The sequence below is a fragment of the Lissotriton helveticus genome, chromosome 12 (assembly GCF_964261635.1).
Source record: "Lissotriton helveticus chromosome 12, aLisHel1.1, whole genome shotgun sequence".
In the NCBI taxonomy this organism is placed as follows: Eukaryota; Metazoa; Chordata; class Amphibia; order Caudata; family Salamandridae; genus Lissotriton; species Lissotriton helveticus.
This window is the reverse complement of record NC_136073.1, coordinates 361,804,109-361,822,073: the sequence shown is the minus strand read 5'-3', so window position 1 is coordinate 361,822,073 and position 17,965 is coordinate 361,804,109. Positions and strand designations below refer to the sequence as shown.

Here is a 17,965-nt window from a genome sequence, read left to right as displayed (position 1 = left end):
GCCCACCCCCTTCCATCCAGAGTTTACTACCGCACATGGTCCCCCTTGTGCTGGGTGATGCAAGGGTGAAGGGCTCCTCTCCCAACCACATAATCTTGATTTACGGTAACACTCTAAACCAGTGTGATACAGTTTCTCTTACCACTACCCCTCACTACCCTACACTGGGGTAGGGGGGAACCGTTCCCATAAGCTCAGCGATGTCTGTGCTCCATATAAAAACATAGCCCCTCCCTAGGTCCCCGCAGGCTCTATCGGTTTGATACCCAGTATCAAAATGGCGGGGGCCGAGAAGTACTCAAACATCCCCATGAGCTGGTGTAGCGAAGACCTCCCCTCCCCCAAAATGTGTTGGGATTGCCCCGCATATGCTAGAGTTGAAAAAGGCACCCACCCTGCAGTTTTTGTGACGATGAAACAGCCCCCCAATCTCCTGTATCAGAGAGGAAAACGCCCCCATGTCCTTGGGGCGAGACACCCCTCTAAATCTGCTGGTGTGTCCTCCTCTCCAGAGTTCCAAGAAGGCAGGAGGACGTACCTACCGCAGGCACTTACCGGTCTGCAGTGCTGGGAGGAGTCTGGGCCCCCACTGCCCCCCCTTGCCTCACTCTTTCAACATACAGTGCTAGTCCCCTCGGACACTACCCCTTTAAGAAGCTCCAACTCCTCCGCCACAGACCACTGCTGCTTCTCGGTTTCCCAGCCGCCTCTCCTATCTAGAGACTGGCTACACACAGCAGAACTGGAACCCACCTCCTGCACCAGCAGTACCCAGTGCGACCCCCTTCTTCGCCAGCCACTGCTGCTTACCGTGCTCCGTTCCACGTCCGATCCCACCCGCCAAACCTGCCCAGGGTCTCTTCATACCACCACCCACGCCCTCTACTCTTACCGCTTTGGGGCCATCGCCACTGTCCACAAGCAACGTCCCCTGCACTGCTCCCTCAGTTGCACCCCAGCCCTCTCCGTTCCACTGAGCACGCACCCTTCGCTCCTCGCTTCCTGCCCGCCAGTCCCATCTTCACAGTCTGCAACAAGTCCTTCTCGCATCTCCCCTTCTTCGCGGCTGGGTCTGCCGAACCTCGCTCTCCTCCCAGCCCTCTCCCCTGCACGACCAATGTCCCTCCCCAATAGCCATCTTCCTCGCCTCCCGCCAAGCCCACTCCTCTCCGGCAACCGTCTTCCACCTCACCGCAGCCTAATGAACACTTCCACAGCTGCTAGGTAGAGTCCAGCTTCCAGCGAGGGACAGTGTCGCCCCCCCACTCCCCAACACAGAGCTATGTGTTGACCCAACATCCTAAGTAAGCCCCCTCAGAAGCGAAGATCGGTTATCCGTCGCCCCTGCCTCAGGTCATCGCCAGGGCGAGGGGGCCAGTTGCAGAACCGGACTCGGGAGAAGCTCCGACATGGGAGGGGGCGGGGAGAAGGCGGGCCTCTCGCTCGACTTCGGTTAAAACCTAATCTACAGCCATTGAGGCGCAAATGACAGCGCATGGCTTTAGGAAGGACGGACTCTTAATCCGCCATGAGTAATGATGCGCACAGGTGGTGTCTTTGCTTGCAGCTAAGGACAGTGCCCCCTGCAAGTCCGCCGGGATGTGCTGGTACCACTGATATTTTAAGGGCGAAAACACAGGACTAGAAGTTAATATTTGAACAGAAAAGTGCTATTCCCCGTCGAGCGCCTCACAGAGCTGTCCCGACCCCGTTATATCAGGTTTACCCACTACATGAAATGCTTTCCAGGATGCCAAGCGTCTCGCGCCAGCAAAGGTGTTGATGTATAAAGCACAGCAGTAAGCCTCAGGACATGTGCATTAATTAAAATACAAAACTGTTCATTATCATAAAAATACATACATTCAGCCAATACAAACATACAAGTTAACATACAAGTTATCTAACAACGCTTCATTGGTAGAAAAGAGACCTAAAATCTTGATCCAAAACAAAAAAAGCTGTTGGAAACATGATCCGGCAGTACACGCCTCCTGAAGATAAGAAAGTGCTTCACGACAGGAGAAAGGCAGACGATCCAGTCCGGATGGGCCGGACGAAAAGAGGAAAGGGCGGCAACCAAAATGCCTCAGTTCGAATCGGAGGCCACCGTTTTACATAACCGATGACGCCATCCAAAGAAAATGAGGGGTGGGGCTTCGAGCCCCCTTCTGAAATCTTCTCTCTTTCAATATGTCTCGCAGAGCGAGCAACGCATGCGCGCTGCAACGCTAGGCGATACCTAAAAAATGGAGGGCTTTAATATCATATTTACTGGTATCACTACACTTATTTCTTCTCGTAAAAATATACGACTCGTAGACCACCCAAATGGGCTGGACCCTAAGACAGACCATACCTTTTCGGTCCATTTACAAGCACAGACCGCAGGAACGCAACAGTGTTAATGTTTTAGGGATTATATGTAGTCTCCAATTTAGTTTTCCCTTTTAACTTAGCTCTGGTGGTTTGCACATACTTTTCACTAACACGAGAGAATGTATCATGCATGCAAGCATTTATTTTAGTAGACATCGTTGTACTGTAGTCTGCACCGTTAGTTTCAGGGAAGCACATAACAGAATGCGATGTCCTTGTTTTATTATGTGTTCGTAGGAGGCAACTCTTCCTTCTCAAATAAGTTTCTCAAATAAGCTTCTCAAATAAATTCTGCATGTCCAGGAGAAAGCAATAAGGCTGGTGTTTTATTATTGAAATTATGCCCGTGCTGAAGCCGGTGAGAGGCACTTCACATCAGAGTATTCTTGACTGCTGCAGAGACCAGTGATTGAGTTTCAGCCCTGCAGGCCCCGACCTTCATCCTAAGAACGAAGATAGCTGCGCAAGCTGAGATATGTGCAGGCTTGAACATTCATATGCGGTGCACTCTTTAATGCACTGAGAAAGGCTTCCTGAGACATCACCCCAACGTATGTGATTAGTTTAGTCCAAATGTGTCTGGCAGTGAAGTTTACTCCCACAACGCTCTCACTACACTAATAGTGATGGATAGGAGTCACTTGGGAACAATGAACATGGTTGAATTGTTCGTGTATTTCCATATTCTAACAATGCTTATAACAATGATATGTCTCATCTATCTAATACTCTCAGCTCATGTTTTACTTACAAGGATTAGATCTTTTCAATAAACATTTTAAAAATGTATTAACGCTTTCTTTGCTTCGTAATCACTTTGGGCATGCAGAAGTGCAAACTAAAGGGTTAGATCAGTTTCCACAAATTTCATGGGAATCAGAGTGGCTATGTTAGAAGTTACCGACAGATCTATAACTCTGGAAGTTTAGATGTGGTACTGTGAGCTAGCTGAACCAACATTTACTGATGCGAGTAGACTCAGTCTCTATATTGTGAACTTTGGTTGACCTACTACACAGTCCTATTAATTTTGTAGGAACCATATAACATCATCCTGGTCACCATCTTCCACATCAAATGTCAATGGTTCACTGACTGCAAGTTTTCCCACTTGTTGACCTATGAATTTTCATGGCGTAATGTTTTTCTTTAAGACCAATGATCCCTAACCAATGATCTCTCCAGCAAGAACCTATTTAGACAAGGGTCCTAATCTTGTAGTCTGCAAACAATCTATGAAATTATTTGCATTTCTCTGCCTAGTGTACAACTCCCTTAACTGATACACATGTTCTACATAGGACTTTTCTACACTTGCTAGTCTTGATGAAGGTGAACCTAATATCAGTTATATTAAATGTATGAGTTGTCTAATGAAGATAATGCATTTACCAAGTTATAAAGATGTGGATGGGACTATACTTTAGAAAACATACATTAGAATAGCAGAGTCTTGCAGATAATGAAGATTATAGGCTGGGCTGCACTATAATGTAACTGACTTCCAAGAAATGTAGAGTAGCTCTACTCATGGCCAGGCCTCTACCATTCAATAATACTCATATTTTCCACAACCCAGAAGGATGATTAGTCCTAAGGTACCCTTCTAGGCATTGACCAATCTTCAATGGGAACAAACTGCCTAGTGAATGATGATCCATACTTTTTGTAGACATCATTTATAAAAACCTTTCCCTTTTGACACCTGAAATACTGCTGGCAGTTGCTGTAAATGTAGTCCTAAATTCATGTAAACATAGGAGAACTATGGATAAAGGTGAGTTAAGAGCAGTACCCAGCACACTAAGCTATTACACACTAATTTGACTATGGCTAGGAAATGACAAACAAGCTACTGTTCCTACCTTGACTACATAACTGCCAGCGAAAATTTAATTTTTGGGCAGAGATATTTGCATATCATGAAAACTGCGTTTATCTAGAACACAGGTAAACCTTGGCAAATGGGATCACTCAGAATCTAAAAGTGAGTGATAGGACCAGTGCCTGTGCAAGGGCCCTAAATTAATCTTTCGTACAACTATGTTTGATAAATTTTAAATTGGGGAGGCGGCGCTTACCAAACTTTTTTTTATACAAATGAACGTGAGAAATAAACAAACTAAAGATCCTCTTCACAGAACAGCATACACATTAGGCAGTGTCTACATAAGTTTATTTTCCCAATATTTGTTTGCACAGCAGATCATCGTTAGTTTTGTCTGTAGATGGGTGACGATAGAGGAACGGTCTTGTTCTATCTCCAACACAAAATAAGTACTTCTTGAAATGAAATATACATTAAAAGGGAGTATTTGGGAAGTCCCAAAAAATTAATTAACTCAATACAATGCCAGTCCAAATTAATATTCCAATCCTGCAGCTTCTTTCGGGTCCAGACAATGCACAGAAATTGCTTGGGAAGCTAAGTAAGTATTATTCCAAATTTGGCTTGATGTAGTGACCATTCAGACACCGAGATTTTTCCCATAGATTTCAATATAATGCAGAAGCCAATGATTGATATTTCAAAGCAAACGTATTCTTTACAAAATCCAACAGCAGCCCATAGCATTGGCTGGACCTGAAAGAATAAGTTGCATGACTGGAATAACAATTTGGACTGAAATTGTATTGAGTTCATTTAAATTTAGATAAAAAATATTTTTGGACTTCCTAAGCCCTCCCTTTTTACGTATATTTGTTCATTTGAATTAATGGTTTCTGAGCAGTAGAACCATTAGACGGTTGAGTGCAATTGTACTTCTACTATGGAAATAACGTCTGTGAGGCCGGGTAGAGCAAAAACTGCTCTTGTTGGATATATTCATTCTTGAAATAAGGCAATCACTTACAAGGCACCTCGTAAGCTTATGGGTTAAAGGAAATGGAATGCTTCATCGAAAGCTTCCACAGCTCAGAAGTTGGGATCATTACCTGATTGGTCAAGCCTCAACAAAAACAGTACGATTTAAAGCTTATAGGTCCCTTCTCCCTTATAACATTGCCCCTCAAGGTTGGCGCAGCAAAGTCTATGTGTAATATCTCTCAGTACCCCGGAGGTCAGAACACAGTGCTTTTAGTTTCCGAGCCTCCGACGCTTGAAATAAGCTTCATCTGACTCTCTGGACAGCACCAATGTCATTAGAATTCAAAAAATGAATTAAAGACCCTTCTTTTAAGGGTATGTTACATGGGCGGTCATGGGGTGGTGTTTGATTTAGGGATGTGTGTATGTGCACCCATCTACACTCTTTTCTTAAAGAAAAGAAAAGTGGATTTAAACAAAAACAACAAAAGTCATTAGCACATTAGAATCAGTATAGGCATAACAATTAGGCCTTGGCAAAGCACTACGCTAGCGTAGTTTGCGAAGTTTGCGCGTAGCACAGTGCGAACACGCTTGTTCGCGGTCCTCAACGTCAAGTTGGCGACCGCGAGCAAGCAAAATGACATCCTGGCGAGACTGTTTCCTCGTTCTCGATCAGCAACATTAAGTTGCCGATCGCGAGCGTGGAAAATAAACCTCCCTGCGAGATTCTCAACGCGGAGAGGTCTGGTTTCTCATTGCAAGTGGTCGCGTATGCTCGCGACCGCTCGCGATGAGAAACTACCAGTCCGCATTGAGAAAGCTGCCGCTCGAGTAAAAATCTCCTCGAGCGGCAGCAAACTACAGCTCGCACTGTGCAAGATGCCGTTTTCAATGATTGCACAGTGTCAGATGCTTGTCCGCACTGTGCAATCATTGAAAACGACATCTTGCACAGTGCGAACATGCTACTACGCAGTTCGCGTAGTGCTACGTGTAGCTCGCGTAGTGCGAAGCGTAGCTTCGCGAAGCGCTACTTCGCAAACTATGCCCAACCCTAATAACAATTTCAGGACAAATGTGCACTCATGGGTAGTGGGTGGTAATGCAAAAGCTCCCGCCTACATTGGTTAAAAGTACATTAATGTACACCCTTCATACAAAAAATGACGAAAATGAATTCTAATTTTCATCTACAAACAAGAGGTTTTTGCCAGTTGTGAAACGGTCAGTTTACTAAAATCAGAATTAAATATTTCAGAGAAGAAAGGGTTTGCACACCATAAAAGAAACAAAGCCCTTGTAGCAAAAGAAACCATCTTAATGGTTTATTTATTGGGTGAAAAATCATATGAACTAATAAATCCTGAGCAGACGCTCGAGTACAAATAACATTTACTTCTACACGAAGAAAGCAACACCAGGAGCCAGGAATTAACGGACACTCTTACCTGGCGGAGAAAGGTGATTGGCTGCTGTCCCATTGCATGTGCATCACCAATGTTTGCTTTGATGACCTCACTGAAAGGCTTTTTTATACCCTATTAGAAAGAAAGAATATGCCTGTTAATAAGGAAAACGGCACAACAAGATCTCACAGGTAGTTGAGCTGCATCCAAATTTGATTTGTTTGACACAGGCAAGCAGAGGGAATACAACGGATTGTAAGGAAAAAAGAAATCAAAGATGCGTCAGTGGAAAAAGAATTAGGGTGTCGGATTTAGGCTTTTCTGGAGCTTCGAAATTCCACCGTGCGCGCCTTGCAAAAAGAACACACACATAAGGAAAGACGTGTAGCATGTTGTGCATCAATGAGTTGTGTCAGACAATCCATCAGCTGGGATGGCCCAGATGCTCTGCATGCCGAGCTTAAATAAATGAAGATTGGTGGCTGGACGAATCCATGGACTCAAGGAATACTTTGCTGGGGGGGGCAATGTGCTTTACATATTGGGGAACACAATACAGCGAGTGAATACTACACATTAGACGGAGTTAAAGTTTCTAAAAGTTTACACCACAAACAGAGAAAATAAACCCGAAATAGCATAGTTCGCTAATATATGTTAACGTTTAGATTAGTAGATGGCTCTTGGGGACAGTCTTGAACTCTTTAAAGAGATACCTTGTACCTGGATAAGCGATTTCTTTTATTGGCACAGCTTTGCGCTCTGTACACAACTATTCAGCAAAAGGTCATCAGCACTGTCAGACTATTAATTAGTTACATTAGAATGCGCCAACAATATTTCAAGTTGAGGATTTCGTGATAGCTCAAGATTCTGGGCAGCAGATTAAATATGTACAAACAGAAGTCCAGCACAGAGGAAGCCACTTACGGCCAGGGAGTAAGGGGTATGCGTAACCATGCCAGGGAGTAAGGGGTATGCATAACCATGCCAGGGAGTAAGGGGTATGCGTAACCATGCCAGGGAGTAAGGGGTATGCGTAACCATGCTAGGGTGTAAGGGGTATGTGTAACCGTGCCAGGGAGTAAGGAGTATGCGTAACCGTGCCAGAGAGTAAGGGGTATGCGTAACCATGCTAGGGTGTAAGGGGTATGCGTAACCATGCTAGGGTGTAAGGGGTATGCGTAACCATGCCAGGGAGTAAGGGGTATGCGTAACCATGCTAGGGTGTAAGGGGTATGTGTAACCGTGCCAGGGAGTAAGGAGTATGCGTAACCGTGCCAGGGAGAATGGGGTATGCGTAACCATGCCAGGGAGCATGGGGTATGCGTAACCATGCCAGGGAGTAAGGGGTATGCGTAACCATGCCAGGGAGTAAGGGGTATGCGTAACCATGCCAGGGAGTAAGGGGTATGCATAACCACGTGCAGGGAGTAAGGGGTATGCGTAACCATGCCAGGGTGTAAGGGGTATGTGTAACCGTGCCAGGGAGTAAGGAGTATGCGTAACCGTGCCAGGGAGTATGGGGTATGCGTAACCATGCCAGGGAGCATGGGGTATGCGTAACCATGCCAGGGAGTAAGGGGTATGCGTAACCATGCCAGGGAGTAAGGGGTATGCGTAACCATGCTAGGGTGTAAGGGGTATGTGTAACCGTGCCAGGGAGTAAGGAGTATGCGTAACCGTGCCAGGGAGTATGGGGTATGCGTAACCATGCCAGGGAGCATGGGGTATGCGTAACCATGCCAGGGAGTAAGGGGTATGCGTAACCATGCCAGGGAGTAAGGGGTATGGGTAACCATGCCAGGGAGCATGGGGTATGCGTAACCATGCCAGGGAGTAAGGGGTATGCGTAACCATGCCAGGGAGTAAGGGGTATGCATAACCACGTGCAGGGAGTAAGGGGTATGGGTAACCATGCCAGGGAGTAAGGGGTATATGTAACCATGCCAGGGAGTAAGGGGTATGCGTAACCATGCCAGGGAGTAAGGGGTATGCGTAACCATGCCAGGGTGTAAGGGGTATGCGTAACCATGCCAGGGTGTAAGGGGTATGCGTAACCATGCTAGGGTGTAAGGGGTATGCGTAACCATGCTAGGGTGTAAGGGGTATGTATAACCGTGCCAGGGAGTAAGGAGTATGCGTAACCGTGCCAGGGAGTAAGGGGTATGCATGACCATGCCAGGGACTAGGGGGTATGGGTAACCATACCGGGGAGTAAGGGGTATGGGTAACCATGCCAGGGAGCATGGGGTATGCTTAATCATGCCAGGGAGTAAGGGGTATGCGTAACCATGCCAGGGAGTAAGGGGTATGCATAACCATGTGCAGGGAGTAAGGGGTATGGGTAACCATGCCAGGGAGCATGGGGTATGCTTAATCATGCCAGGGAGTAAGGGGTATGCGTAACCATGCCAGGGAGTAAGGGGTATGCATAACCACGTGCAGGGAGTAAGGGGTATGGGTAACCATGCCAGGGAGCATGGGGTATGCTTAATCATGCCAGGGAGTAAGGGGTATGCGTAACCATGCCAGGGAGTAAGGGGTATGCATAACCACGTGCAGGGAGTAAGGGGTATGGGTAACCATGCCAGGGAGTAAGGGGTATATGTAACCATGCCAGGGAGTAAGGGGTATGCGTAACCATGCCAGGGAGTAAGGGGTATGCGTAACAATGCCAGGGATTAAGAGGTATGTGTAACCATGCACGGGAGTATGGGGTATGCGTAATCATGCAAGGGAGTAAGGGGTATGTGTAACAATGCCAGGGGTAGAAATTAAATCAAGAGGGATAAGGGTAAGTAGGGCAACATGTGTAGTTTTAATCACATTTAAACAAAGTCAATTTACGAAGATACGTTCAGGTGCTCACATAAGTGACAAGGTGTGTAACGTGACTAAGTGAATAATTAGGAATGCAAGCTGGGTCGGTTTTCTAAGTTAGATTCAGTCAGATCACGAAATTGTATCTCGGGTATTTTTAATTTGAGCCTCGAGTTACGCGGCAGCAATTGCCTTCCTGGCATTCGCGGCGAATTCCTCCGACGCGGTCAATGCGTTAAGGCCTTTTGCGCGACCCGACTGAATCTAACTTAGAAAACCGACCCAGCTTGCATTCCTAATTACTTCCTCAACTGTAACCTCATTTCAGACCGCTCATCCTGTCCTGATGATGAAATTAAATGAAAAGAACATTTATAAAGCGCGGTAGCTACCCTGAGGCGTTCTAGCGCTGAAGATGATCTTAACTAAGTAAAGATCGAAAAGTCGTCGACCCCCAATGAAAATCCCCTCATTTTATATATTCCTCGTGGATTTCTTTTTGTTGTTTATGTGATATATTTCGTATATTGTTCACTTCCACTTAGTCACGTTACACACCTTGTCACTTATGTGAGCACCTGAACGTATCTTCGTAAATTGACTTTGTTTAAATGTGATTAAAACTACATATGTTGCCCTACTTATCCTGCTCCCTCTTGATTTAGTTTCTAGACCAAATAACTCCTTGCTCTCACTTGGACCTATTAGGCCACCCCTAAACCATTGTCTCTCTTACATGTACTTCAACCCCTGGATCGCACAACGGGGTACCCTTGTTTTCCATAACTAGGGAGTAAGGGGTATGCATAACCATGTGCAGGGAGTAAGGGGTATGCATAACCATGTGCAGGGAGTAAGGGGTATGCGTAACCATGTCCGGGAGTAAGGGGTATACATAACCATGCCCGTGAGTAAGGGGTATGCATAACCATGTGCTACCCTAAATGTAGCAGTTTATAAAGCTAATTCCGCTGGCTTTCCATTCATGTTACTTCTGTCACTGTTTTAAATGGTTCCAGTGCTCATTTCCGACCTCTGCACAGTCATTGACTCATAGCAGGATTTAGAGGTTCTGGAGTGTAGTTACCACACGAGGGGTGGTGACATATGTTAAACCAATTAGCCCAGCCTGACTGGAACTGGAACCAAGTGTTGTGGGGATCAGGATGTCCCCGATCCTTACTTCCTATGGGGAACAAGGAGAAACTTTGTACGGTGGAGCAGGAGCCTACAGGCTGATCCCTTTCTGTGTGCTGAGTATGAGAACCTAAAACATACTTTCTTCCACCTCAAAGAAAGCTACTCATCTCAGTTTAAGTAAGCAGTCGAAGTTACATCATGCTCTGCCTGGCCATGGAGGAGGAGAAAGGTTTGGCAGAAATGACTCCTAGACACTACGCAATAAAGTGACAACACTAAAAGGGAGCAAAAAGTACCAGGGCCCTAGAAAGAAAAATAAATTTACGACTACATGAAGAAATGTTACCCATATATATGGTCCTATAGAACAAGGTGAACAAGCATGCTAACAGAGTTTACAGATTTAGTAGCCGAGAATCGAAAAAGTGTACCCTCTGTATAGAGCATTTTAGAAGGAGTGATTTACAGACAAGATCATCCCTCCCTAATCCAGCCTGGTACCTCAAGTAGAATATACCAAGTTTTCTAACTTATCATACCCACATTCTTGAGACGGTAACTTCACTAACTAGCTGGACTTCTAGCTTCTTTCATCTCAAGTTCTCTCCCAACCTCTCGGATTCTCCCCTATTTCTTCTCCTGCTCCTTCCACTTCCCAGTCTTCTCCCTCCCTGCCAGCAGCTACCCCTCACCAAGCGAAATACTAGTATTTTGAAAAGACCACTCCACCCACAAGGATCCACTGGCATTCCCGCTATCATGACCCCCACCATCCTTTTCTCTAGATCTCTCTTCCATTTCACCTTTCTCAACCATCTTGGACGCAATATCAAACATTCATCAAATTACCTAACATCACATCTACAACCAACCATTCTGGGGTTAGAGGGTAAAACACTGATCCGTCTATGCTTATACAGGGCACACCATTTTCCCATTCTGAGAACTAGCCTGCACATTTGGAGCTTTCTATCTGATATCAAAACTAGATGCTTAGCATAAAATGTAGTTTATCGTGATGTCGAAAACTGCAAAGAATCCCTTCTCTACAGATGGTGTCTACACACTCCTATATTTGTATTTCTTTTCTTTCCAAAACGTTGAGATCTAATAAAAAACACAAACATATAATGCAAAAATTGCATTTCTAAATAAAGAAAGAAATGCATGGATGCAGACAGATCTGCTACTCCTGGAAAGAGCTCCCATCCTGATGCTACACACTGACATGCATGCAGTTCACTGTGCTCCCTCCAATTCCCAGCGGTGTAAGAACACAATCTTCTAAATCATAGAACAAGGCTACTCCAAAAGATCACAATAAAGATGCAGCACCGTTTTCCTCTCTCCTGGAAAATCTGGCCATATAAGGAGAAACTGGATGAAAAATAACTGCATATCCACAAGTGACAATCTGAGCAAAAACATGGTGTAGTGAAACAATGATCTAAAAATACTGCTTTAAATGTCAGGTTCCTGTGGAGCTCATCTGGAGACATTACAGCATCGTGCGAGCTATCTGGCGATCTGAGAAACACCCACACACTGAAGGAGAGGGCTCGAAATAATCCATATACTAGAAATGCCCTCAGCAGATTACAAGTGATGGGGGTTTTCAGGAAGGAAGGTAAATATTGCTCCCAAATTGCAGTGAGATTATCCATTTATTATGCGTACTGACAAAGCCAAAAGGTTTGGTTTTATGTATGGCTTATTTTATTTGGGCTTTTTGTAAATTGCTACAAACCACAAAGAAGTAGTCTGAGTACTTAAAGGCAGATACAGCAGTCTAGAGATCAATTAATAAAATTGGTAGTTGGGGGTGCCACATAGCCGAAGAACAACATGGCTGCACTGTTTTGATCTCCTCAGGCCGGAGCCCACCATCCAGCATAATGCTGCAACCAGCATACGTGAACATGGCAGAAAACTTCCTACATATCTAGAGCAAACCCTGCTGATCCAAGCACACCAAAAATCGCCTCCCCAAAGGGGATCTTACGCGCTGATTAGACTGAGGCCTTCGCATGCATGTGTTCTGAGATCGCAGCGGCGCTGAGGGGCGTGTGAGGTACGGTGCCCTGGACTGCCACCCACTGTTGCTTCAAAATTAGTGGGCAGCTGTCACGGCTGCACCGTATTGTGGCGGAGTCACTAAAGGTGTATAGTGGATTGGCGATCAGCTGCAGTCGTGCGACTGGCCTCACGGGGGCAGGTGGTACCGGCTGGGCTTGCCAGTGGATTGGATCACTCCCTTGGGGGGCGCAGCAGAGGGACACTGCAGGATACATACGGGCCTACAGCCATGAGAAAACACAAAAGGATGGAAAGCATCCTAGTGGATGGCACCATGCCAACTTTGCAGTGCACGCACAGACCGCCTTTGCAGCTGGAAGCCTTAGAAATGCTAAAACTAACAGTCAGACAAAACACAAGAATGCTGGGAAGCCACACCAAATGTGCTGGATTGTCATACTAACTCCTCAACCTCTGACATATGCAGGTTATTTTGCCTTATGCAGACACCTCTCTGTTTGTGGCCCTAGCATGTTTACTTAGTTGTGGACCTGTGGAAAGAGTCGGACACTCTACAGTAACCCTGCCCATCTGTGGTGATGAAATAATTCAGCATGGGCAACAGGATGACTCACTGGATTCAACTGTTGGACACAAGTTCTACTGCACCACCCTTGCACTACTACTGCAAGGGTCTAAACGGGCACACGCATTTCCGATGCATTTCCTTTCCATATGGGCATGTGGTAGAGGTGCCTGCTTTCTCCCTGGTTGTTCGCTCTTGCCAAGGAGCCACTGGGTTGGTCATTGTGCACAATGGATAAGGAGAAGGGCATCCCGTTGCCTGATGCCACACACGCAGTGCTACTGTAAGCAGATGGCTTGCTTTTATACAATAGATGCATATGGGCTGAACTCTCCATGCTATCTGAGATCATTCGTATAGTGTCAGGCCTGGGTGTTAATTGGCTTAAGTCAACTCTGTTCTTCTTCTCCCATAATTGGGCCATGTATGTCCATGTGCTGGACATGTGGGGGAGCATTGCATAGTCAGTGTCCTTGTTCCAGTGTCTTGGACTCAGCATACATTACAGCGCATTATTGAAAACCAACCTTAACAGAACGGCAGTAGCCTTGAGTACACAGGTAGGATTCTGGAATTCACTCCCCATCGCCACCACTGGCAAATCGCTAAAGCCAAGAAGATAAAGTTGCCTAGACTACTTATGACTTCTCAAATCTCCCTCTTCTGCCTCCTAGTATTTTTTTTTTTAAATCACTGGACAAGTTGTTGAGGCTTAAGTAGGCATAGAGTCTCCCAGCGACACTGTGGCTATCGCCCAACAGGGGATGCCTGGGAGCTGTTAATTTTGAAGTTTACTATCTGGCAGCCCAGTTACAATGGGTCTCTCACTGGTCGGCTAGTAGACTATTAGTGAAGATTACAGTACTCGCTATGGAAGTTGAGACTGTTTGCCAGGCTCGGCAAACCCCCTCCGAAGAGCCCCTGATTGCCTGCTTTGTATCATGCTACGCTGCTGTTCTCAGTGCTTGTCCATCACTGGGCACCCATCCTCTTGGTTTCGTTTATCCAGTGTTATTGCATCCTCAACTCTGGGCAGGGAATCCCTGGGGCCGCCATTGTTGCATGGGAGGAACTGGGCTTGTGCATATTGGGCTATTTCTTCCAGGAGGGACCCCTGACCCCCTTCACATCACACATGCGGATCTATGGCCTCCAAAGGGGCCACTTCCTAGCATGCATACAGTTGGCATTGGCTTTTAAGACACTATGGGCTATCACAAACACCAGGCCACATGAGCAGTTGTTCGTAAAATCTCCCTACACCTTCGGAAATGGCAGGCAATTGATCACTTGGCTCTATAAGGCTATCCTAACTCATAGCGGAGCAGATCTTTCAGGGACGAAGGGGTAGGACTTTTAATGAGCGTGATGTGTCATAGAATATCCCCTGAAACTGCCACGCAAGTCAGGTTTTCAATACATTCAATTGAATGTATTACAAAGAGCGTAGCGGACTCACAAACTGCTGATAAAGTTGTTCTCATCTGCAGACTCTGTGTGCCCCAGATGCAGTGCTCCTGAAGCCGACCTATTGCATATGTTCTGGAATGGCCCACGCTTGCCCAACTTGTAGTGTTCAATCAAGCACCATGGTCGTTAATCGCACCCTGCTGGGCCTCTACAAATGCACAAAATTCTGCAATGGAAATCCAAATTTCTGGACTGGTCTCCCAAGCACTCTTTGTCTTTGAATTGGAAGAGTAACTACCTCCTTCATTACGGCAGTGGCTAGGCGGAGTGCTGAGGTGGGTGGAAGCGGAGGGTACAGATTTGCACAGAGAGGCGGTCAGAGGCTCCCACATGAACCCCATAGGGGGTCACAAGTAAGAAAGACACCAGACTCTCTTGATCTATTAACAGTCAGTAATATGCAATCTGCAGCTGCCTGAGTCTTGCCTTCCTGGCAGTGACCCCATGTTCAGCCCATCAATGCTCATTTGTACTCTACCTCATGCCTCTCTACGCTCCACCCTTACAAAGCATGCCTTCATTTGGCAAGATGTCTCAGACAGTGGTGCACCCGGTCTGCTTTGGTGCTTCCCCGCCCCCCTCAGCCCTCACATAGCTGCCGACTATCCTACGTCACGCACCTCTTTGTGCCATGCTCACAACTGACATATATCAATCCTTCGTTGAGACCCAAGATGGTCTTATATGGACCCACTGAGCTGGTACCTGACACTAAGCAGCTCATGATATAGTTCAATCCATTTCATCCACCAGGACCACTATCAACAAGCATATGCAATGCAATAGTTCTCGCATTTACACGAGTTTAAGCTATTGGCATTGTAAATGACAATGCCTTTTATTTATGTTTTTTTTAAAAACTAAAATAAAAGGCATTGCTATTTGCAATGTCAATAGTTCAAACGCGCGTTAATGCGAGACCTATTGCATTGCAAATGCTTGTTCTTTGGTTATGATTGAGATGCTATAACAATATGAAACTCGTTGTGGATGTTTAGTGCCCTTACTGTGTAAATCTGTCTGTATTCGGGGTACTCAATTGCATCTAATTTTCCCCAAAAATATTCTCACTACAGTGCCTTTTATTTATATTATATTTATATTTACTGCTCTAAAGTGCTCCAAAGCTGTACAAAACTGTTAATAAATAAATAAAGCAGCAGCATGAGACCATTTGGTTTATTTAATTTTGTTTTTAGGTCTCGTCTGAGAATATTCATGCACTGTCACTTCCAAGACATTTTGTTGAATAAAATGGGGTTCGGAGCTCGCCCATTGCTTCCCATTCGTTGGTTTCATTGTCCGTTTTGTTTGCTGGCTCCTGTTTAGTCAGCATGTGCCAATTTCACTCTCTCAGGGTCGGACTGAAATGATGGAATAACATTTCTACATTATTGCTTATCTATGTAGAGATTGCACAGTGAATAATCCACTGAATATTTTTGCCTCTATCTTATGTCTGGGTAAAAGGCATATGGAGAAGAAACACAAATGGGCTCGGCAAAGGTGCAGGGATGTTTATTGTTCAGCCACAGCGAGTGGTGATTAACTGTAGGCCAACCAACTGTAACTCACCACACAGAACCCTCACAATAGTTAACCATCAACATAGAACAAGAAACAAGCAACCACATCAAGTTACACTATTACTAAAATATTCAAAACACCTACGACATTGAAGTCTGGGAACAGTCTAAGAAGAAAGAAGAAATAGGCAAGTTTCCCTGAACCATCTGTGACCTTATCACATGAAGGCCCGGTAGAAAGGTAAAGCACATAAAATGATTGCTCAGTTATGAAGCCCCAGGTTATCAAAGTGTCGTCATTAAGCATGTCGTACACATCCTCAAATCTATGATCAGTTTTTATTACAAACTGTCTGAAATGTATTGGGGATGGGATGATAAATTAATGTTGGACATTTCTACTACAATATTTTTTTATTCTATCACGTGGGACATGAATACATTTCGGGGGGGAGGTGCAATACCCTTGAGTTAAGCTACTCAGAAAGTACTTAATTGGTATTATTAGCCTATAAATCGTTCATTGATTAGAACTCTGCTGCTCTCTAACTAGTTGTGTTCGAACCAGTGCCTACAAATGTAAACATTATGTGGAAATACTCTAAATAAATATGTATACAAAGATTTTAGAGTCTCAGATTTGTAGTGCAAATGTCCCCACTGAAAACAAGTTCCATCTACATCAGTTTTTTTAAATCTGGATTCTAGAAATCGCAGGGCTCCAGTAGAATTACAAATGTAACATTTTTATTTTTTTGTTGTAAATGTGAAATCTGTTCAAACTGGAGAGCTTGGTATGTTTAATTTATGAAGCACTTCTTTTCTTTCCCAGAACCAGCACAATATGCTAAGAACATTATCTCTCTCGGTTTACTTTTGTACATAGGTGTGGCCATTTTCCTCACTTTGGTCACACATTTCCTGTTGGCCTGACCCGTGAGGCCATCTCATGCTGAAGAGCTGCTACAACGTGAAGCGATTTTCACCCAATTGCACTGCATGCTTGCATTCATGCGTGACATACAGAGGGACACACCAGTGTGAGCGAACATAGCTTCTACACCCTGATGCAGGGTGAAATGATAGGGGCATTTGTAAAGCGCATGGCTACCCGGGGGCCTCCCAGCGCTGGGCAAAAACGACTGAGCTAGTGAACAGAGAAGGATGATTGATTTAAGGGAATAAAAAGGTTTTAAGCTGTTTCCAGAAGGAGCAGTGACTGGGTCGTTTCGGAGATGGAGAGGTAGAGCGTTCCAAAGTCTGCCAGCATTCAAAGAAAAAAGTCTGCCACCATTTCTAGATCGTTTTATTCTGGGGATTGCGATGTGACGAAGGTCATCCGAACGAAGCTTTGTACTAGCTTTGCATGAACAGTCAAAATAATCAAGGCACCCCCTGGCCTCTGGCTCTTAGCACTGTTATAAAAATACGTCAAATCCTTAAACGCCTCTTACACTTGTTGATATATTCCAGGAATGCTAACATATGAGACTTCCTAGGGGTAAACCTTTGATAAAGATCTTGAAAAATGCCTCAGCAAAATAAAAACATACACATCCCTGACGCACAGAAGGATTGAGCCCTTACCTGCCGCTCAGTCTCGGAGGCCATGTCTGTGTCCAGGGGAAAGTGAAAGCACGCCATGCACGCTTTGAGGGAGCCGAGACGTATGCGTGCACATCTCCTGTCCTGCGAGCGTTGAGGGAGCTGAGCCCACGCAGATCTGCTGTCCCTTGTGCTAATGCAGCCAGACGTGCATGTGCACATGTCCTGTCCCCCTTCGCCCACCAAACCGACAAAAATAGGC

The 17,965-nt window shown here is 45.3% G+C and overlaps 1 protein-coding gene across 1 annotated transcript in view; it reads right to left on the bottom strand.

The window, feature by feature from the left end:
• The window catches only part of GPT2 (glutamic--pyruvic transaminase 2), a 209,393-nt gene that overhangs the window by 151,239 nt on the left and 40,189 nt on the right, over nucleotides 1-17,965 (bottom strand). The window contains exon 2 of the mRNA XM_078670687.1: nucleotides 6,640-6,729. Within this exon, the coding sequence (XP_078526813.1) occupies nucleotides 6,640-6,729 (90 nt within the window). The remainder of the gene's footprint in view (nucleotides 1-6,639; nucleotides 6,730-17,965) is intronic.